We start from the raw sequence: 23,255 nt of genomic DNA, 5'->3' as shown, positions 1-23,255 counted from the left end.
TCCCAAACCAAATACTCCTTTATTCAACAATCATTTTATGCTATAATTCACCATAACCATTTATTTCTTTTTCTGATCTACAAACTAAACTCTTCAATATAAATAATTTTATCACATAAACCAAATATTAAACCTGAATATATCATAAACTACAAAAAATGGAAATATTATAAATAAAACATTTTACAAAATTTGATAAAAATATTTAGAGTTAATTGGTTTATAGTATGATGATGATTTTCCATATAATTTGTTAGCGTAAAAAATATTGAATTAGGTGAATGCATATCATCATCATATCAACTCCACTTGTATTCATAAAGGATGAACCCTACACTATGCTCGTTGTCTTCCAATTCAAAGCCTCCACAACCATCCCTTTACAACACTCTTTAATATTTGAATTATAACGAGTTTTTTATTTATTTGTTATAATCCTTGAAAACAAAACATGTCATGTTTTTCTTAATATTGGGTTGTATAATGATAATTGATATGTAAATATTTATGAATTGATGTCATAAAATAAGGTGTTTTCAATAATAATTACTAGAAAAAGACTAATAAAAAGGACAAGCACTAAAAATGACATAGTAACTTGGACCAAAGCAAGTAACATGGGCTGTCTCAAACTTCCGGCTTTGGAAATTCTCATGTGTGGAACCCCATGTCACATAGTTCAACATTATCATCCTTAGATAAATAAATTACAATAAAGTATTATCAATATATAATTTTTTAGAAGAAGTTACGGAACTAACATATAACAACACTTGATTGATTCGATGCGATCAGATTTGATTTTGATTTCGAACAAGTCAATATTATTGAAGAGAAGAAAAAATAGGAGTATTATTTGTGGAGGGATGGAAGAAGAAAATCCATAAACGTTGTTGCTTTCCTCCTCTCAAAACTCTCATGACAACTTGAACACAAATCTGGATATGATGAATGTTGGACAAGGACATCCAAGAATAGTGAAATGATCGTCATCCAATCAGCGATTTGTCCAGAGGTGGGAAGGGAAGTGCATACATCTCTATGATCTATTGGCCTCACAATCGTCTGACAAAATCCATGTATGATCGATCACTCATGGCCCCTTGATTTCAGAAATGATCTTTCTTTTTAAAAAAATCTCACCAATTACACCCACTCGTATAAAATCACTCAGATTTTTCAAATAAAGATGTGCATATGATACAAAAACAAGAGTTTGATCACAGAGTGAAATGGACGTGTTTTTGGGCATTGGGCCCTCCTCTTGTCTGAGTGCAGAGGAGTCTTGAAACGTGGACGATGGCAAGAAGCCCAAAACCCTTTACACCACACTTCACCTACTGCTGTTAACAATGCATTTTGCACGCACTTCACCGTGTTTGTGTGTGTGTGTCTGTGAGAGAGAGAGAGAGAGAGATTTTTATTTTTCATTTACCTTGTGAGATTTTTAAACTCCATTTTTTTGTTATTTTTCTTTTGTTGTTGTTTCTATATATATGATGACAGATTTGACGATAATAAATAGCAAGATCGCAAGATTTCTCGTGAAAGCTCACAAGCCAAGACAGCTACCACCACCTCCACCTCACAGGCCTTTCATGCATTCTCCAGCTCTTCTGATATAATCTGTGAGCCACTACTGCTTATCACCTCGGCAGCTTTTGTGCAATAGATCTTCAAGTTTTCATCTTTTTTTTTTAAAAAAATAAAATAAAATAAATAAATTCTATCACTTATTTCGCCTTTTCTTTTCAAGATTCTTGATTCCTCTATTTCTCAAGTACTAGGAACTTTGGTTTAACCAGAATCTTGGATTTTCCCATAATTCTGCATGATCTGGTGCTGACGCTGTTGTTCACATTAGATCTTCTGTTTAGCTTCCAAGGTACAACTTTTGAGTGGTACTCTGTGCTTTTCTTTCATATGAAAAAGAATATTTGTGGGCTGTCGCCACTGCATTATTTTTTTAATTGGTTCGTGTCTTTGTGTGATCTATACTTTACTTGGTTCCTTAGATTACATTTCTTCATTCTTTACTTTACTGAAACTAGTGTACTTGTACTTAAACCTGTGATCTATCTCTTATTTTAATCTCTAACTAACTGATTATCATCGTTTAATAATAATACTGCTAATTCTTGCAACTGGTTGGATCAGTGAGTAAACTGCCATGGATTCTTGTGCAACATTGAAACCCACAGCCCATTTGGGAAATCTGAGCAAAGGTGGTTTTGGTAATGGAGAAAAGGGAATTTGGGGAGAGAAGATTAGAGGAAGTCTGAGTAGTTGTGGTTGGGCTAATCAACTGGGGAGAAGTTTGAGCCTTGAGAATAAGGGGAGGAAAATCAAACCTGGGGTTGCTTATTCTGTTCTCACCAGAGAGAACAACAAAGAAACAGTGGTGAGCATTCCTACTCAACTTGTATGTTTATTTTCTTTTTCTCCTCATTTTTGGGTTAATTTGCTCTAGAACAACATTGTTGGTTTTTCCAGTTTCTGTGGGAAATAAAATCTTGAATGAGATACAAGTTTTATGTTTTCGGCTTTTTTGGATGATAAGGTTAATGTGTTTCTTGCACTATTCTCAGACAGTACAAACACCAATACCAGAGAGGCGAAGGGCGAATCCGAAAAATGTGGCTGCAATCATTCTTGGAGGAGGTGCGGGCAAGCACCTTTTCCCACTTACAAACAGAGCTGCAACTCCAGCTGTAAGAAAGCATCTCTCTGATGAAGAGTAAATTAAATTGCAGTTCCAAATTAATTTATCTTGTCTAGGAGTATACCATTCAGTTTAATTTTCTGCCACTCTTCTGAGATTGGTAAGAAGAATACAGAGAAAGTGGTTTGATTTGGTGATGTGCAGAGAAGAATACTGGAGACCTGTATGTGTGTTAGTTAATTATCTGCAGTATGTTACTGTCTGCAAATGTTATGAAATTTTTGTAACTTGAACAACTCGGAATGTAGTTCGCCATTTCTGAGAGTTGTGATGTTGTTTCCTTGTCCTCCTTTCAGGAAAAAGTAATTTATTTAGTGATTTATTAATTCCATCCATGAGATCCCTGCTCCATTTTCATGGAGCTTTATTTAATGAGATTTCACATTCTCGTGTGATGCGATGTGCAGGTTCCAGTGGGAGGTTGCTATAGGCTGATTGACATCCCGATGAGCAACTGTATCAACAGTGGCATTAACAAGATCTTTGTGCTGACCCAGTTCAATTCTGCTTCTCTGAATCGGCACATCTCTCGCACTTACACTGGAAATGGCATCAGCTTTGGTGATGGGTTTGTCGAGGTTAAGACCTTTATAATCATTACTTTATTGTGAACTGAAACCCGAACACCCTGATACATCTCAAACATGTTACTAATATAAAACTGACAGCATGTGCAAATAGCAATTTTTACCAACTCTTTAAGCCTCGATGTAGGTTTTGGCTGCGACTCAAACGGCAGGAGAAACAGGTAACCGATGGTTCCAGGGGACAGCTGATGCTGTTAGGCAATTTATATGGTTATTTGAGGTGAGTCTTCACAGATATAGCACATGTAATTAGTCCTAAATTAACTTGATATTCACTCATCTGCTTTTTCTTCATATAATGTCAGTCTTGTACTCTCAACTGATTCTTGCAGGATGCCAAGGCAAAAGATATTGATAACGTATTGATTCTATCAGGGGATCATCTTTACAGGATGGACTACATGGACTTTGTACAGGTACAGTGATCTATCAACGGCAAATTTTGATATGATATCAACTGCGTCAAGATATCTAAATCTCGTTTATTGCTTAAACAGAACCACATCGATCGAAATGCTGACCTCACACTTTCATGTGCACCAGTTGACGACAGGTTTGTGACCCTTCACCGTTTGCTGTTTTAATCCTCTAGTGAATTATCTTGATGCTAAGTCTAATCACTCAAGTTCAACTCATTACCTCGAAAAGATTGTAAGCAGGGAAAGCGAGAAAGGGCAACTGTCACTATACCTTTTGCATGTCTGCTTTAGTCTTTATCTATACCTAATAGCCATAGCATATGTCAAATGTTAACCCAAATTTTACTTCTCAGCCGAGCGTCGTCTTTTGGACTGGTGAAGATCGACAGCAGAGGTCGGATAACCCAATTCTCCGAAAAACCTAGGGGCTCTGATAAGAAAGCAATGGTATGTTCAAGTGTGTTTGAAACTTGTTATCATCTGAATATAAAAAAATAGTTTTCTCAAAGTAGCATGAAGAGCGTGACACTCTGATAGCATAGCACCCTATTGGAATTCAAGATCTAGAATAAACAAACATAGAACAGAACGGAACAGCCACCAAATCCTCTGGAGCAATGATGCGATAATGGTAGTTTTTTCAGATGCAACCTGCTAAGTTTCTCTTGTTTCCATCTCAATTTTGTTCTGTTTTGTCTTATTGCAGCAAGTAGATACTTCTATCATAGGACTGTCTCCACAGGAAGCCTTAAGGTCCCCATACATTGCTTCTATGGGAGTGTATGCATTTAAGACAAATGTATTGTTGAAGCTTCTAAGGTGGAGTTACCCTACGGCAAATGACTTTGGATCTGAAATCATCCCGGCTGCAGTCAAGGAACAAAATGTACAGGTCAGAGAGCAAACTTCATGTCATCACTCCTTTGTATTAAAAATAAATGTTTTGTTTGCGATTATCTTCAAGGTTTTAAGATGATACTTCTACTGCAGGCATATATATTCAGAGACTACTGGGAGGACATTGGAACAATAAAATCATTCTATGATGCTAATTTAGCTCTCACAGACGAGGTTTGTTGAATTTTTCATGTCCTTGTTCCCTCTATCGTGTTTTAAGTAGTATCTCCTAATTCACCATTTTCCAATTCATTAGTTAATTTCTTTGCTTCTTGTAAGAGGTTTGATCACTGATTTCGTGCTTTCCTCGAGAACTAAGCAACCAATTTCGTATTGCAGTTTCCGAAGTTTGAATTTTACGATCCCAAGACTCCATTTTACACATCTCCTCGTTTCCTGCCACCCACTAAAATCGATAACTGCAAGGTAAGCTGGGACAGTGGGTGCTAGTAGAAATGTCCACTGATACTTATGGTCTAATGGTATTAGTTGTATTTTCCAGATAAAAGATGCAATAATATCACATGGGTGCTTTCTGCGAGAATGCATTGTTGAACATTCGATAGTCGGTGAACGCTCTCGACTAGACTCTGGTGTCGAACTGAAGGTGAGCACATCATGCTTCCATTTTCTATTGCATCAAAAAGGGTCTCTATGTCTAAAGGTTAAAGGATTTGTGTGTCATTATATTGTTATAAATATAACTCTTTTCTCACTCTAATAGGATTCTTTGATGATGGGGGCCGACTACTACCAAACAGAATCGGAGATTGCCTCACTACTGGCACAAGGGAAAGTCCCTATGGGAATCGGAAGAAACACGAAAATCAGGTGAGTGGACATGAGCTTTGAAGGGGTTAAGCATCTTATACAGAAAAGCAGGATTGTAGTGAAATGCATATCTTTTGTGCCTGTAGGAACTGTATTATTGACAAGAATGCAAGAATTGGGAAAGATGTGATAATCAAGAATAAAGATGTAAGTTCGATTCATCACTATACCTAAAGCTTGTGATCACCAGGAAGAGATGTTTACTCTAAATTTATCACTTCCCTTTGGCTACACAGGGTGTTCAAGAAGCCGATAGACCAGAGGAAGGCTTCTACATTCGTTCAGGGATCACCATCATTGTTGAGAAGGCAACAATCAGTGATGGAACAGTCATATGAATTGTTTCATTACTTGGCTACCATCTCCGGAGTCATTTGAGGTTATACAACAGCCAAACTTGAGCCGTTATCAACTGAGGCATCCGGTGACCAACTGATAAACCATCTTGGGGAAATTCCTGAAGGCAAGCTTGCTTTGGCGTATGTGGAAAGACAGTTGAAAGTCCTGGAATAAATCTGAGGGTGCAGTTTACAAGTGCTTTTTCTGTTTCAAGTTAAAGAAAGCATGTATGTGAAATAAAAATATGTAGTAGTTCTATAGTAATAATCGAAATTGCTGATTTAAGGCTTGTATAGACGTTTTGATTTCATGATAGTGTCTACAGCCTATTTACTATATGCATTTTCCAGTGCTGAAGTGATTCTCATCAAACTCAAACTATTCATATGGTGAAGTGATTTGCAGGAGCTATAATTCACCTCATTAGTTATAGCAATCCTTTGTCAATTTCTCCTTTCTTGCAATGTTAAAACCTGAGTTGCCAGTGTGCCCTTAAGAAAATGATTATTGTTCCCCCTATTCATTAGGGTAGAACAGGCAACTCATGACTTCTCAACAGCTAAAGATCTCACTTGCAGGTAATATTTCATGTTGAATGTTTTGAGATACTGACTGGCATAGATTGATGGTGAAAAACAAGAAAAAACAAAAACATGCTATGCTATCAAGACGATATCATAGTCTTTTATAAGCAATACCAACCCAGATCATCAAGATTCAAACTGTGTTCATCAAAGTTGGGTAATAGGACACTGGCTATAATGCAAACAACAATATCAAGTCATCAGAGTCATGGAATCTGTGATGTGCTTGGTGTAGGGGAGGTTTGTTTAAACAACTTATGCTAACATGAAAGAGATACATGAACTGTTATCAAGTTTAGTTAAGTTTAACCTGAATGTTAGTGTAAACAAGCCAAAATTGAGTTCTCATCATTCCCCAATCATCCTCCTATCATCTCCCCTGATTGGTTGAAAATCACAAGCCTTGACTAGCCATCTTCCTCCGCCAAATAGAAATTAGCATGTCCCACTATATACATGGCTGGAAAATCAGTGGTGCTTTGAGAGATGATCTCAGTATGCCTTTTGTGTTTACATGAGGTACACAGCAAAAGAGACCAGAAGGCGCCAAAACCATAAAATCCTGGTTTAGCTTGGCACCTTTCTATGCTGCTAACCAAGCTTGAAGAGCATGTCTGGAATTTGTATCATTCTGCATTATGAAAAGGATAATTCCTCTCATTAACAGATGTCTAATAAATAGATACTTATAGAGAAAAGCCGGGCTATAAATTTTAATCTGGTTCTTGATTACCAGCTCAAGGATATCTGCTGCAGAACACATGCAGAAAACCAAGTATCTGTTGCAGCAATCGAAGTTTTCAGAAGCCTTTTGTGTTCCATATAGTGAAAGGGCCCCTCTTCTGGAGCTCACATGGTTGCAAACCAGTGATAGCCTTTCGCATCAGTGCCATAGCTGCAATGCTGGGACACTGTTTCTTTTGGAGGTTCTTCTGTGCTAATCTCAATTTTGGTAGCTCAGGAACCACCACTGTTTCAGGTTTCCTTTCGGTCATTTTTGGTCCATCCCTCAGCCATCTTTGTATCCAAGTATGTGACAGCAATAAGCTCTTGTCCTTGTTTATTGGGTCCTGGGTAATGTCATTGTCTTTCCTTACGAAGTCCCTACTCTTATCTGACAGCAATGATTCTTCACTATGATGCTTATTTGAATTTGGTTCTGAGCTAGTGATGCTGCTTTTCAGAATTCTGGTAAAAAACTCACCCATTTTTCCATGAGATGAGTTTTGAGCCAGATTTGAGCTCTTTGTGCCATGATCATAGTTTGAAGAGCTCAGCTTGAGGCGCTTAACCATTATGTTACCTGGATCTGCGTGCGGATAGTCATCCACGCTGAGAGTGGACTTTCTTTTGTGCTGCTCAACATGCAACGAAAACCTTTCCATCTCCAAACTCTGAGTCTCTGAGAAGTCAGTGAATGTGTTCTCAGACGAACTTGCCCCACCTAGTAAGGCTGGAAGCTCCAAGTTGATATCAGGTTGCCAGATTGTCAGCTGTTGACATCCAGCTTTGCTTGAGGAAGGAACACCTAAATGAGGGGGCAAACTTGCATCCTTATTGGTGTCCTACAACACATCCAATAATCAATAGAGCATGCTTAAGGGCAGATGCAACTGCAACTGTGCACTTCAGAATTGTTAGAATGAATTCATACACAGAGCAATCCACTAGGACATAAATAAAACTTTGGAGAAAACCAGTTTTGAAATAGCATCAGAAAAAAACGGCTCCATAAAACTTAGATTGCACATGCTCGGACTGTTATTTTTCATTTTTCTGCATTCCCTCAGAAACTCGACAACTCATTAAGTGCAAGATGCATCATGGAGAGCATATTTTACTGGTTCAAAGGCCAAATTTAATCATGAATAATAGCAATGGAATCCCAGTAATCAAGGCCAAAAAAGTCTAGCACAGATAAGTTGGGCTGCAGGAACAGGAAACTAGCTGACAAGAACTACCAAGATTTCCTATGAATTCTAACCAGATGGTACACCATGGGATATCTGGTTGTCAAGAGAAATCCCAAGGTCTAGTAAGCTGAGCAATCTCCTCTAACAAATTGAACGGGTATATGGCTTTTCAACTATTTATCTTGTCAATAAAATGGAAAAGGGGTGTGGGACATCCTAGCACTGAATACAAATTTTCAGGGGGTCTCAAATCCTTTTCTACAGAGATTAATGTGCGAAGCAAATATGCATCTAAATATATAACAGACTGAGGTTACAGAGACACCACCTACCTAAGTAATAATTGACAAAACATGCAGGTTGATGTTATTAATAAAGATGAAAAGTACCTTAATTGCTGTGGTAGAAAATGAGCCTACAATAGAGAAAAGAAAAACATCTTAGTAAAGGATGATATTTGACTAGAGATATTTATTAAATCTGTAAAACAAGATATCTAATTAGATGCTACTTCCAAAAACCATAAAAGATCAGCGCATCAGCTTTGAGAAAAGTTTAATGCACCTGCCATCTTCCAGTAATAAATCAAATGAATTTAGACTGGTCAATAAAAGGCAGATTTCATGATGCACAATTATACATACCAGAACCCAGGTTTGTCCATGAGTTATTCTCCTTAAAAGAATCCATGTCTATGGTGTCCATCTCAACTGGTGATTCATTTTCTGTAGTAACTTTAGAAGCCTTGACATCTCCGACATTTTCTTTTGCTTCACTACAGATGCAATGACCCAGAGTCTGAAGTTTCACTGGCTTACACTGACCACAAAATGGCGACAGGAGATGACGATCAGTAGACATATTTCCATCAAATTTGGTAGCAGCTCTTGTACGTTCAAAAATATCATTTCCTTTTGACAGATTGACATCAGTCTTTTTTGTGATTAACATGCTGTGAATTGTCTGAGAACACGTGGGACAACTTCCTGTTGTTCCTTCTACAGAATCCACACTGGTGTAAAATCTTGACTCAACATCATGAACACAACTCTGCAACTTCTGTGGAGGGTAACAATCATTTTTGGATTTCCTTGTTTCAATTTTCTCTGAACCAGTGTACTGAGTTGGAAACAGACTGATACCTGTACATTTCTGCACCTTTGGGAACCAGTCCCGACCAAATGTTGACAGGTCAGAATCACACATATCACCCTCCCCATAACATGTATTCTTGGAGCAGCAGTCCATTTTTGTCTGACAAACTAAATCAGCTGACTGGTTGTGCTCATGACAATGTTCATGCTCTAGCTTTCTCAGGCATGTATTAGTCAGTTGCTTGGAAACAACAGCATATTCATTAATCATTGGAGACATGGCAGCTTTTTCTTTGTCAAACTTATATTTTTCAATATATGGCACAATATCTGATGATGATTCTACAAGTCTTTCCTGCAAAAATTTTGGTATTGCAAAGCAGCTATCATTCCTGTTGGAATGAGTTTCCATCCACTGAGGAGGCTTCCTCGAACTGCCTTCTCCCAGCGAACGGCATCCTCGGGAGGAAATTTCATTCTCAGCTGGAATGCTGTGAACAAAGGGAAGAAACTGAATCCCACTTTTATGATCAACAGCTTTACCACGCTCAAGTTTGTGAGCAAACACAGGCCTACATGCTCGTATGTCATCAGTGTCTTGAACACATCTGAACACAGAACTGCGTGATATCTCATTTCTCAGGCTTTTGCAGCCCATTTCTGGACCCTCATCTACAACCTCAAAAGTTTTATTCTCAATCACTCCAAGTCCTTTGACTGGTCTTGAAACATCAAACTCATTTGTTAAGTTATCGACCCTAGTAGCACAATCAAGTTCCTCACTTCCAGAAGCATCATGATTGGACATTTCTATTGGTGCATAACAGCTTGACCTCATCCAGTGAGCCATCCAAACAGATTGGTAAGATTGCATAATCTGTCTACTCCTCCCATTAGTATCCTTAACTGGCTTCATGACTGCATCAGACATGATAGCGTGCAGTCAGTCGCAATTCCACCTCAAACTTATGAGACTTGACGTACGCAATTCTACCTTCAGAATGAGATTTGAGAAATCTGAACATGGAAAATATAATAATCAAGGCAGATATTAGCAAAAATAAACATCGAAAGTCAACAGATCTTCGCTAGCAATAGAGAGAAAAATGTTAAGGTGAAAGCTCAATGAATTTTGACTGAGGCAGCTCATGATTGGCAACATTCTCAAGCAGAGTAAGGAACTATTATGCTGCACATGATGATAATAGTATTTAGGCTAACAAATCTTAATACCAGTCGGGTACCACGCAAGTGGATAGCGTGAAATTTCCTTGTCAAATAATAGTAGTTAAAAGAATACTATATGCAGTAGTAGCTCTTAGTCATAATACAAGACAATTAAAATTCGTCATACTTTTAAGAAATCTGATTGCAGTGGTAAACTGAATAACTCTATTTTGCTGATCTGATATTTTTCACAACAAACTTAGAATCACGTCCCAGACAACATGGAGCAGAAAGGGAGGGAAGAGAAGAAATGGTTTGAAACTTAGGGGTTGTTTTGACATGTTATATGCTTTTCATGAGGTATCATTGCAGTAAACATTAAATCATACATGATACAACATTTTTTTTCTATGGCTGTCAACTTATTGTAAATTGTAATATCATCATTTTATGATCTAAAGTTTTCACATCTCACCTGGATTATTACCTACGTGAATTACATGAAATCACGGATTTGATTAACCAATACCAGAAACAGAAGAGCTCAAAACGTTTCTTAACTAGCAAACCACAAACAGCAGCAACAGAGCGGAAACACAAAACAAAGAACAAAAACAGAACAGTTTAAAACGTTGCTTAGCTTAGCAACTAATCTCCACAAAAATACTTCAACAATAAATAACAGAGATTGAACCACTGTTTTGCAGCTGAATTCAATAGCACTACGCAAATAATATGCGTGAACTGAAACAAATATAGATGACGAACCAGAAAAATTGTATATTCCGTGGCCAATTGTGTGGCTTTCGGTCTGGGTAAATGTGCATACGCACAAAACATGTAGTGGAGCTCCGCTTAAGAGAGTGAGTTACAGAGAAACCACTTGTTTATATTGTATGTGAAGCGAGCGAGAGAGTGAGAGATGAGTGGTATTGGAGCCAGCCATGAGCCAACGCCAAGCCTATTTATTTTCGCGTTTTAGCTTGCTGGAGGGTCCCCCTGTGGTGCACTTTTCCTAACTTTTTGCTCTTTTTCTTATTGCCAACTAGTCGTCGCGGCAACTCCGCATTTAATAAATATTTTTTAAATTCAAATATTATAAATAATAAAACTATATTAAATTAACATATCATGTTTTAAAATAAAAATATATAATTACAAATTTAATTTAAAATTATCATCATCAACACAATTGAAAGATATTTTTTATTTTTATACTAATATAAATAATAAAATTTCTGTTCGCAATCATTCTTATTTAATCCAACACAACTCCCGCGACAATGCCAAAAGAAAAGCACTATTTGAGTTTGACATTTCGTAATTGAAAACTATTCTAATAAAGTTTATATAGTTTAATCAAAATTATTAAAGCTAATTAATTATAATTTAAATCTACATATAATATAATAATCCTTATTCTTATAAGAAAAAAAATCAGCAATAATCTATAAATGCATAATTCAAATTATACATAAAATATTGTACATAAATGTATGCACGTTCTCTTGTCCTATGGAATCAAAATAATAATTTTGCCTACATCTTTATTGCCATATTTATTCCATCTAAGAATAAAGAAAATTGTTACCTATAACAATAATAAATTCAAAATAAATAATATCATAGTCTTTATAAATCTTAATCTGAAATTATTGCAGTTATATATATGTTTTTTTTTTTGAAAAAAAGGTGTCATTATTTTTTTAACCATTTTTACTTATGTTTTAAAATACGACATGTAAATATTTTTTTTATATTAAGATGGAATAAAAATAAATTCATATTATCAAGAACAATAAAATAAAATGAAAATAAATAAATAATCTGCTTGAGAAATAGGATAAGGAAAAGAAATAATAAAATTGGGTGGGAGAAGAATTGTCCCTTTCCGAGGACATAAAAATATCTAGATCATGAAAATATCTTGTTTCGTGGTTTTCATCGCCGTCCAAGAATCTGTTGCCACTACGGCGCAGATACAGCTAAATGGCACCGATAGCCGAAGACATAGCCCAGCCGTTTTTCGACACAAGGATAGCATATGACTGAATTAACATTAGCTGGACTGTTCGGGCACATGGACTGCGTCCAGTTCGGCTGTCGCGCCATGGCTTATTCCCCGTTTGGCTAGAATTTAAGAATCCAATTAGCGGGCCACGTCGTGTTCTCACACTCGTTTATCATGTGGGGACGTGGAATAAAGTTGAAGCAATAAATTAAACATGGAGTTAATTTATAAATTTAATTTAATATTTATTTTTTTTTATGTATATTCATATATATATATATATATTTAGATAGTGTTCGGTGTCGTATAAATCTTGAAATAAAAAAATATAAATATTTATTTTAATAGAGATTAATATTCAAATATAAAAACATATATATTGAAAAGTAATACGATTGTAATTTTATGATAATAACATATAAGCTCATCTATTTTATAAAATACTTTAAAAGATAAAAAATATTAAGTGTTATTTTAAATATAAATTTTTAAAGTGCTTGAATAAATAATAATCCAAATATTATAAACTGTTAAATTGTTTGATATAATGATTGAAAAAGTTGCCAAACTATTAAAATTTAAAATTACATAAATATATATATTTTTACTTTGAGCGGGAAAATATAAATAATATGAAAAGTAAAAGTAAGATTAAAGAGTTTAAAAGATCTTATAAAAAAAAATTGGATTCAATCTGTTTTTTAAGAAAAGCTTATAACAAGATAATAAATATTTTATTTTAAAATATTATATATCTTTTAGAATAAAAAAAATAAAAAAATTAACTCTGAAGCATTTTATAATATGTTTATAAGCTGAGGCCGCCAAACATAATTAAACACAATCCTCAAAGGCTAATTGAATGGATCTACATTCATTGGGCTCTCAAAGAGGTTTTTTGATGACTTATTAGAGTCCAGTGGGCCTGATAACTTCTCTGCCCATTTTTGGATATCCATATCCGAAAATTTAACTGGAAGATATTTGAAATGACGAAAGTACCCTAAGCATGAAAGCATATTCCCATAAAAGGGCGTAATCGTCGTTTCTTTTCGCAGTCGTGTTTGTTTCTCTTCGCATAGTTTTCAAAGGCAACAGCTGTTATCTGAACCCCTCTTCCCAAACAGATCAAATCCGTATTTTCAACTCCGGAAACCCCCCAACGATTTTGTGTCCTCTTTTACCTGCTGTATTCTCGCCCAAGGTGAAACCTAATTTCCCAGCTGTTCTTTGATGAAAATGTTAGTTTTTTGGTCTACAATGCTTGATTTATAGTGTTTTCTTTTTGAAATTGATTATGCATTTGATATATTTTGTCTTGAGATTAGTTGTTTAGCAATCAGGAACCGGCTGTAGTCAGATCTGCTCGTAATCGTCATTTGGTTACAGAGTTTGGGTTACTTCTGTATTCAATCGTAAGTTTGGTCGTCTTTGTGTTTATTATTGAGAATACGGGGTTTGATGTGCATTCAGTTAGAGCTTTAGCTTCCCCAAAGTGTTCATTCGTGACGAAATAAGTTCGGAAGAGTTATTGATATGATTGTAATATTATCCAGCCAAAACAAAAATAAAAGACACAGAGAGAGATAACAACAATATAATTTCATTTGAGTTGTTTGTCTTTATTGGGTGTTTGATCGGATACTCAAGTTAAGTAGAGTAAGAGAGTTGGATTGGAGGCTCAGAGTTTTGTATGGTACACAATTGTCTGTAACTTTTGTGTTTTTATTTTGTTCTGCTGTATCTCGTCAGTTTATTGGGGGTGGTTGGATTTTGTGTTGCTCTTTTTGTTGTCGGATTGCTTAGCAATACAAACTAGACTTGGTTTCACTTATTGCAGCTCTCTTTCTGTAAGGAGAAACTTGTTCCTTCTTCATCGTTGCTCTTGTCTTATTTTGGGTTTTAATATTTCTTGCTCTTGAATGGCAAAAAATTCAATAGTTCCAACTAGCATTTTTTTAGTGGATTTTTGCCCATCACCTGCCTGGCAGCAAGCATGTCTGATGTTTGTTCCATGGACACTCTTCTCCTTGTCAGACTTTAGTTGGTTCATCTGGTTGAAGCTTGTGATGGTTTTGTAGGGCTCAGAACTTGATTTTTCATGGAGGGGGTTGGAGGTGATGGTACCTCAACAGCAACTGCGGCATTGAACCAACGGAGGCATGAAGTGTCGAAGCTTTTCCAGTATTATTTAGATAAATCTACTCCACATGCTCTTTATCGGTGGATTGGAACTTTTCTTTTGATGTGCCTTTATGCCCTGAGGGTCTACTATGTTCAGGGATTCTACATTGTGACCTATGGTTTGGGTATCTACATTCTGAATCTGCTCATTGGGTTTTTGTCACCTCTTGTTGACCCGGAGCTGGAACCGACAGATGGACCTCTGCTGCCAACAAAGGGCTCAGATGAATTTAAGCCCTTCATTCGTCGTCTCCCTGAGTTCAAATTCTGGTGATTGTTCTGGCACTCCTTGTCCTTGTCTTGGCAATGTGAGGCTTGATGTCTTAGACATTTTGAATTGGATTTGTTGTGGCATTTTGTCATGTTATGTTTCTTCGTAGCAATTCTATGGCTACTTGAAGATTATAAAGTTGTTTGGTGGTATGCCTTGCCTAACTATAGACCTCCTGGATAGTGATAGAGACGTGTCACAACTAAATCTTCTGATTGCATGAGTTAGTAGAAGCAGCTATTTTTTGAATTTACTATGAAAGTGGATAAGAGTATGTTGAAGATGGAGTCTTGAATTTATTTTGAATTTTTTATCATGTCAGTGATCCTTGTTAATTCTCTGCTGTCAGGTGGTGTTGAAAATTGTAAGACATGGTTTAAACATTGTTGTTCTCTATGATTAATAGGGGAGTATATGTGCTCCAATTTGGTCCATGCATTAAATATTTTTCCTAGATGCAGATGTCATTTAACTCTACTTACTAGAGGGGTTTCTTCTTAGCTTAAATTTGCAAAGAATTTCTACTAATTCTCGCATCAGTAGCGTGGCTTCTATTTTAGGTTTTTGTCCTTCATTATACAATACTCTAATACAATTTCTAGCTAAGAAGGCGAATGGCTATGTCTATTTGTTGTTTGACTTGTTAAATTGCTGGAGTTAATTTAACCTATCTATTGAGTTTCAGTAAAACCAGCCTACAAATGGTTCTTGCTGAATCAATTGTAGCCTTCCTGATGTCTTCATTTTCCTTTTATTGTTTCTGTTACATTTTGTAGTTTTGATATTTCCCTATGAACTGTGGGTTAATATGAAAGTTTGAGGGAAACAAAGTAGTTTACTTAGTACCTTTTGCATGTTCGACCGGAGATTCTGAAGCTCTTTAACTCCATTGATTTAGCGTATTTCATGCTGAATGACCAAAGCTGAAAATATCTACTATCATTTATGATAACAAATAAAACCCTCATATTTGCTTTTATCCACTGGAATTTATGTCGGATGCCTTCAACTGATTGTACTCTCAAGTATCATTCCATTCAACCTTTGGTGCTGTTCTTTGTGCATCTTCAAATGCCATAAATGGCCTCAGCAGTTGTTTGTTTATTTATTGGTGGATAGTCAAGCTGATTCTGATATCTTTTTATTTTGTGTATGCACAATTGTTGAAATACAGTTAAGATGTTGATGTTGATACGTTTCTTGGTTTTGCAATTCCAGGTATGCCATCACTAAGGCATTCTGTGTGGCATTTGTGATGACCTTCTTTTCCATGTTTGATGTCCCAGTATTTTGGCCTATACTGTTGTGTTACTGGCTTGTTCTTTTTGTACTGACAATGAAGCGTCAAATCATGCATATGATTAAGTACAAATACATCCCATTCAACATTGGGAAGCAGGTGGGCTCTTGAAACTTGTATCATCCATAATGCGGTGGCTATAGAAACAATTACCTTTGTTCTTCCCCAGTATTGCTAACAGTTGTGGCTCCTTGTTTATAACAGAAGTACAGAGGTAAAAAACCTGCTTCCAGTGCCAGCAGCCCCCGAGCTGACTGAACTTCTGCTGCTTTATGATCAACCGATTGAGATAAATCCGAAGGACCCGAGATAAGGGAAGAGGAAGCAGACGGGGAAGAAGAACCAAGATGGAAAGGAAAGGGAATGATGGGTTTACAATGTTTTAGTTTATGGGATCTGTATTTACATTGGAATATTGACACGTACCTAAATAGAATGGTGAGCGATATGGTTGGGTTCAGTTGTGTGCTGTTATTGGATTGTGGCAGCAAAACTGTTAATGATGCAGGCAAAGTAGTAAAGCTTCATATTGTTTTAGACACACCAAGGAAAAAAATTGTTGGGTGGTTATGACGTGATCCATCTCTCCTGTTTTTGGTGGTTGATGTGATTGATCATTTTTGTTTTATTATTCTTTTCGTTCTAGAGGAGAATTTGTGTTGGCTCTCTAATTTCCCCAAAGCAATCTGGACTCGAGGCTCATGTGGTACCAACCCTGAATCTCTCTCCTTTGTTCACGATCTCTCAACATTGGAAATCGAATATCGATGAGTTCACCACAACCAACATAAATAAACTAAATATTACAATTTAATTTCAGAATTATGCGTATTTTGGATTTGACTTATAATTTATCTGGGGATTAGTTTTCGCTCTGTAATTTTTGTAACTTTTTTATTTAAAAATCTTATTCAAGAGTCGCGCTGGATGCGCATGCATGATTTATTTATTTTTTCTTTGTATTTGTTTAATACATTGAAAAGAATGATAAAATGAATAATTTATTTAAATATTCAAATATTTTGACTTGAAATAGGCATGTTAAAAAATAAATAAATATATTTGAGAGTACTCTAATGTCGTCATATTTAATAAATTAGTTGTTGTGATATGATATTTTTTTTTGTATGTATAACTTTTCACGATTTTAAATTATTTATACAATAAAAATAAAATATATAAATTAATATATTATATATTTAAAAAATAATTTAACGATATTATCGATAGAAGAAAATTGGTGTACTGATATCACATATTGCGAGAGAAATATTCTTTTTTTTAAGTATTAGTATAGATAAATCATATATTTATAAATAAATACATAAACACACCACATTAAAAGAAGAAAGAAAAAAATTAATTTAAAGGTATAAATTGATGTAATGGTGTTTACCCATCGTCATTTTTTTCTTATTAGTATACATATCACGAAGCATACTCGATGTGTGATTTTTTATTTTTGTATTTATTTAATTAAATAACCTAGAAAAAAAGAGATTTAGTAATAGAAAAATTAGTCAAATATATTAAATTTAAATTTACATGAATAAAAATAATTGACATAACAACTTAATTTAAGAAATTGTTATTTGAAAAATAAATAAATAAATATATGTTTAATGAATACGTCTTATCATACCAAAAATAAGAAAAAGAATAGAAATAAAATCTTTAATACATGGAATAAGTCGGGCAAACACGGAGCCCTTAAACCCTAATATCCCACCACGCAGCTACAAACATTCATCATCTCCGTTAGACCCTAACCCTCATCTTCCCTCAACCACAGCTCCATGGGGAAAGTGAAGGGAAAGCACCGCTTGGATAAATACTACCACTTAGCCAAAGAACACGGGTACAGATCCCGTGCCGCCTGGAAACTCGTCCAGCTTGACTCCAAATTCGGGTTCCTCCGCTCGGCTCATTCCGTGCTTGACCTTTGCGCCGCCCCTGGAGGATGGATGCAAGTCTCCGTCGAGCGTGTTCCCGTCGGCAGCCTCGTCGTCGGTGTCGACCTCGATCCGATTCGACCCATTCGTGGCGCCATATCGGTGCAGGAAGATATAACTGAGCCTAAGTGTCGAGCTACTGTTAAGAGAATTATGGCGGAGAACGGATGCCGAGCGTTCGATTTGGTGTTGCATGATGGTTCGCCGAATGTTGGTGGTGCATGGGCGAGGGAGGCGACTAGTCAGAATGCGTTGGTTATTGATTCGGTGAAGCTTGCTACTGAGTTGTTAGCTCCGAAAGGAACTTTTGTCACGAAGGTATGGACAAATAACTCTATGTTATATGTTTATTCCAAGTGTATTTGCAGGAGGACTGCATTTTTTCTGGTGCTATTAAAGAAAATTTACTTTCATTAGGTTGCAATGCATTTTCCCCAAATTCACCAATGTGTGTATTCTTTTAGTGATTGGTATACCTTTCGTATATGCGTTTTTATGATGATTTGCAGCGTATAATTGATACCACATAGTTGGTTTGGGGATAAAAGAACAGTTCGGTTAATGCTATGTTGGTTCCAAATTTTAATGGCTGAACGTTCAACTAAAATGAAAATCAATGAGAATTTGATTGGTTCACATTTTACCCTAGCACATAATAGATATCAATTGTAAGAACTTTTTGCACGAGGTTGAGGATTACTGGGAAAGACACATGAAGAAATTTTGTGATGTCTTTGAGTTAGATTTGTACAAACACTTCATTTGTGCTTTTCTGTGAAGTCATTGAAATGAAATTTCTGAACTGAACTAAATATAGCTAATTGAAATGATTTTTGCCTGAACTCAAGCTAGGTTGTTTCGTCTTACCAAAATCAGCCTCAGTTGCAAATTACTTAACGTTGGTGATTTCTTTTCTTTTTTTCTTTTCTTCTTTTTTTGACAGCCTTAATGTTGGTGATTTCATGAATCTCTTTCTTGCTCCTGATTCCTGCAGGACAAAATGTGTAGATGAGTGTGCTGATGGATTAGTTTTTGTTATTGCTGATGTTAGAGTTTCTAATATGATGCTATGTGTCTAAACTCTTGGACCTAGCCCTTACAGTGTTCTCACTGACATATATTGCATCTGTTCTCTTTGTCTTTTATTACTTTTCCAGTTATATAAATTTAAATTAAGGCTAGTTGCTGTCTGACTTTTGTGTAACGACTTTTAACCAGCCATTTAGCGGGTTCCTTATGGTTTAGGATTGTATTTTGCAATGTGCCTGTTCTATCTCCATCTTTCCTTCAATCTGCTTCAATAGATTAAATTTTTATTAAAGAGGTCAGTAAGTTGATAAGTTTTATCTATCATCTTCTTGTAGGTTTTCAGGTCTCAAGATTATACAGCTGTTCTATATTGTCTTCGACAGGTAATTATTCATTCTTTTTAAAAATTTATATTTCAGTCTGAGACTCTCTCTGAGCTGGGAATTTGCTGTGCAGCTGTTTGAGAAGGTTGAAGTGGACAAACCGCAAGCTAGTCGATCAGCATCTGCTGAAATTTACATTCTGGGTTTGAAGTATAAGGCACCTGCCAAGATTGATCCTCGTCTTCTTGATGTCAAGCATCTCTTCCAAGGAGGAAAAGAACCTCCAAAGGTAATTTGGCATCTCTTTTAATTTTGTTCCGATTTCATGCCTGCACTCCTGCTTTCAGTTTTCATTTGAGATGCTCATAATTATGAATAAATAACGTCAGGTCGTGGATGTACTCAGAGGAACGAAGCAGAAGAGACACCGTGATGGGTACAATTTATTTTTGCTGCTGTGCTGTTTAATTGGCTTGTGATAGTAAAGAGAAGATAACACCCTATTATTGGGACAAAAAACTACTGTAGAGCTGTCCCTTTGTATTGTCCTGATGTGGCATATTACCTTGCTTGGCATTACTGCCAAATGCATAGTTCAGTATACTTCCAGTTTTGTCCTTACTTTTTCCACGTTATGTTTCATGGTACACATGATACAAACTGATTGCTCCTTTTCTGTTCATTGTTTTTGGCCCTTATGCTTTTTCAAGACCATGATTTCCGCTTCTCTTGTGTTAGTTAGATTTTATTGATGTGTAAGTTCTCCTTTTCTATTCAAAAGTTTTTAAGTATTAAGGTGATTATATGCAGGTATGAGGATGGAGACACAACATTGAGGAAGTTGTGCCCTGCTTCTGAGTTTATTTGGTCTGAAGCTCCTCTTGAGATCCTTGGTTCTGTCAGTTCTATAACCTTCAATGATCCAGCATGTTTGCCCATAAAAGATCATACTTTAACAACAGAGGAGGTATGTTTTCTTATTGTTGGTGAAGTGATAAATACTGCTTGTTCCATTGAATGATTATGTGTCAAGCCACATGATTTCTTTTGAATAATGCCACAGGTTAAATCACTATGCGATGATCTGCGTGTTTTGGGAAAACAAGATTTTAAGCATCTTCTGAAGTAAGCCTGTTCTGAAAACCTAATTGTTTTAACACTGATATATTTCATTCTCCCAATTGTAAATCTGTTCCATCAATGACTTGCTTTGTCTTTCAGGTGGCGCATGCATATGAGGAAGGCACTATCTTCTTCAGAGAAAGCTCCTTCTGTTACCAGTATTGTAGAACATGAGAGCAAGGAAGATGAAGATGAGCGAGTTCTTAATGAAATGGAAGAGCTGACAGATGCCATGGAACGGAAGAAGAAACGGGCAAAGAAAATTCTAGCAAAAAGGCATGCCAAGGTATACCCATTTGTCCAAATCCCTTTTCTTTGGAGAAATCATGAGTCTTGTAGCTCTCTGTTGTATTTCAGTTGATATATCTGACAAAGAAGTCCAGGACATGTGAATAACCATTCTGTATGCCTTGGATCATGTTCTAAATTTTTTCTCTTATGTTTAATTTGTAACAAGTCTGTATGTGTAGTTATTCTTTTTATTCAGCTTTGCTCTAAAATTTTATCACTAGCATTGTTGTCCAGGCTATTTAACTGATCCTCCTTTTATTTTATTCATCAGGAAAAAGCTCGTAAAGCATTGGGCAGGCAGATGGACGCGGTGGAGGATGGTTACATTGATCAGGAATTATTCTCCTTATCATCCATCAAGGTACTTCAATATGTTAGTTTTTTATCTTCAATATCTCACAAATGAACCTTTGAATTCCAAGCAATTTCTGCTGAGTGTATATCTTCACACATACACAGAAAAAGGTTGGGAGGAAAAGGATAATGAAGACGTAGGTTAGCCTTTCAATGTTAAGTCTTTCTGGGTTCAAATATTTGATCCTTGACAACTTTCTTCTGATTCATTGTTCAGGGGAAGAAAGATCTTGTAGCTGTTGACAACAATGAATTTGACGATGATGCTGGTGACATCAGAAACAGTGAAAGTGAAGAAAGCCATGATGAAGCTGAAGAGGACACATCTAGTGATGTGGACTCTGAGGAAGAACGAAGGAGGTAGTTGATGTTCATTTGCTTGGATTTAAGTTGGATCATATGTATATAGTCTCTTCGTGTTTCTAAACCTGATTAATCCATCCTGCCTTCAGGTATGATGAACAGGTGGAGAAATTACTAGACGAAGCATATGAACGTTTTGTGGCTAAGAAGGATGGGAGTACCAAACAGAGAAAGCGATCAAAGCAAACATACTCAAATGATGATCAACTTTTAGAGGTATGTGCATTATGTAATCCCCCAAACCCTACTAAGCATGCCACCCTTCACCTTAAGCTCCGGAGCATGTTAAAAAGGAAATATGTGCGTGTCTATATATGTGCTTTTTTTTTTGGCTTGGGTTACAGCAAAGAATTGGATTCTGGAATTTCTTTGTTAATCTGAAATATGCTCTTGTATTCTGCCAACGATAGAATTTTTTGGACACTGATAAATGTGTAGCTCATATAACAATTTTCTGCTGTCATTCTGATGTATGTGTATGTTGCATCTTGGGATATCTGCTATGCCATGATGAATTAGAGTATTATTTAATTGATTCTGCAGGATGATGGTGACAGCAGACTTCACTCTGATCAAGACTCAGACAATGATGGTGCTAATCATGAAGCAAACCCTCTTGTGGTACCACTCTTGGAAAATGCACCCACTCAAGAGGAGATTGCAGCACAATGGTTTAGTCAGGATGTCTTTATGGATGAGGATGAACATGAGGAGTTGGATAAGGATGATAGTGAAGATGAAATGCAGGTGGAGGCACCTCCAGTACATCCAAGAGTCGCGGGGAAGAAAATGGAATATTCTCCTGAAGGACCCAGCAGTAAGAAGAGTAAGTTGCAGTCGTTGCAGCCTTCGAAGGTAGAAGATGGCTTCGAAATAGTTCCTGCTCCTGCAACAGATTCAAGTGATTCATCATCATCCGACGACTCGGATGAAGATGGCATTGAAACGAAAGCAGAAATATTGGCTTGTGCAAAAAAGATGCTGACGAAAAAGCAGAGAGAAGAGATGTTGGATGATGCTTACAACAAGTATATGTTTCATGATGAGGGATTGCCTAAGTGGTTTCTGGATGAGGAAAAGAGGCATCGCCAGCCAATTAAGCCTGTGACAAAAGAGGAGGTAGCTGCAATGAGAGCACAATTTAAAGAAATTGATGCTCGGCCTGCTAAGAAGGTGGCAGAAGCCAAAGCCCGAAAGAAACGGGTTGCCTTCAGGAAACTAGAGAAGGTCAGGAAAAAGGCAAATTCAATATCCGACCAGGCAGATATCTCTGATCGCTCTAAGAGGAAAATGATCGAACAGCTGTATAAGAAGGCAGCACCAAAAAAACCAGAAAGGGAATATGTGGTCGCAAAGAAAGGAGTCCAAGTCAAGACTGGGAAGGGGAAAGTGCTTGTTGATCGACGAATGAAGAAAGATGCCAGGAAGCATGGAATGAGCAAACAAGGGAAAGGGAAGAAGGGAAAGCAGACAGGCAAAGGATCAAGGAAGAGTTCAGGGAA

The 23,255-nt window shown here is 36.5% G+C and overlaps 4 protein-coding genes across 4 annotated transcripts; 3 read left to right on the top strand and 1 right to left on the bottom strand.

Annotated features, from left to right (window-relative positions):
* LOC105169655 (glucose-1-phosphate adenylyltransferase large subunit 1) lies at positions 861-6,131 on the top strand. Its single transcript, XM_011090118.2, has 17 exons — positions 861-1,079; positions 1,507-1,628; positions 1,782-1,885; positions 2,158-2,401; positions 2,589-2,711; positions 3,130-3,300; positions 3,437-3,529; positions 3,642-3,725; positions 3,807-3,862; positions 4,082-4,175; positions 4,435-4,620; positions 4,719-4,799; positions 4,965-5,051; positions 5,128-5,232; positions 5,350-5,456; positions 5,543-5,603; positions 5,693-6,131. The coding sequence occupies exons 4-17, from the start codon at positions 2,171-2,173 to the stop codon at positions 5,792-5,794; spliced, it is 1,581 nt and encodes a 526-aa protein (XP_011088420.1). The 5' UTR covers positions 861-1,079; positions 1,507-1,628; positions 1,782-1,885; positions 2,158-2,170; the 3' UTR covers positions 5,795-6,131.
* On the bottom strand, positions 5,804-11,456 carry LOC105169656. The gene is made up of 5 exons (XM_011090122.2): positions 11,322-11,456; positions 8,937-10,403; positions 8,682-8,707; positions 7,113-7,944; positions 5,804-7,010 (listed from the first exon to the last, which is right to left on the bottom strand). The coding sequence occupies exons 2-4, from the start codon at positions 10,315-10,317 to the stop codon at positions 7,180-7,182; spliced, it is 2,172 nt and encodes a 723-aa protein (XP_011088424.1). The 5' UTR covers positions 10,318-10,403; positions 11,322-11,456; the 3' UTR covers positions 5,804-7,010; positions 7,113-7,179.
* LOC105169654 (protein RER1A) lies at positions 13,614-16,950 on the top strand. The gene is made up of 4 exons (XM_011090115.2): positions 13,614-13,768; positions 14,646-15,018; positions 16,238-16,418; positions 16,524-16,950. Exons 2-4 carry the CDS (start codon positions 14,666-14,668, stop codon positions 16,575-16,577), a joined length of 588 nt encoding a protein of 195 aa, XP_011088417.1. The 5' UTR covers positions 13,614-13,768; positions 14,646-14,665; the 3' UTR covers positions 16,578-16,950.
* Positions 18,026-23,253, top strand: LOC105169909 (adoMet-dependent rRNA methyltransferase spb1; the record flags this gene model as incomplete). Its single annotated transcript, XM_011090463.2, has 11 exons — positions 18,026-18,589; positions 19,636-19,683; positions 19,757-19,912; positions 20,013-20,059; positions 20,434-20,590; positions 20,687-20,748; positions 20,845-21,031; positions 21,308-21,397; positions 21,608-21,750; positions 21,843-21,969; positions 22,297-23,253. Coding segments are annotated over exons 1-11 (2,448 nt in total), but the record flags the coding sequence as incomplete, so codon positions are not given.

Source organism: Sesamum indicum, linkage group LG8, assembly GCF_000512975.1.
Source record: "Sesamum indicum cultivar Zhongzhi No. 13 linkage group LG8, S_indicum_v1.0, whole genome shotgun sequence".
Lineage (NCBI taxonomy): Eukaryota > Viridiplantae > Streptophyta > Magnoliopsida > Lamiales > Pedaliaceae > Sesamum > Sesamum indicum.
The sequence above is the reverse complement of the archived record's forward strand: the minus strand, read 5'-3'. Positions and strand labels throughout refer to the sequence as shown.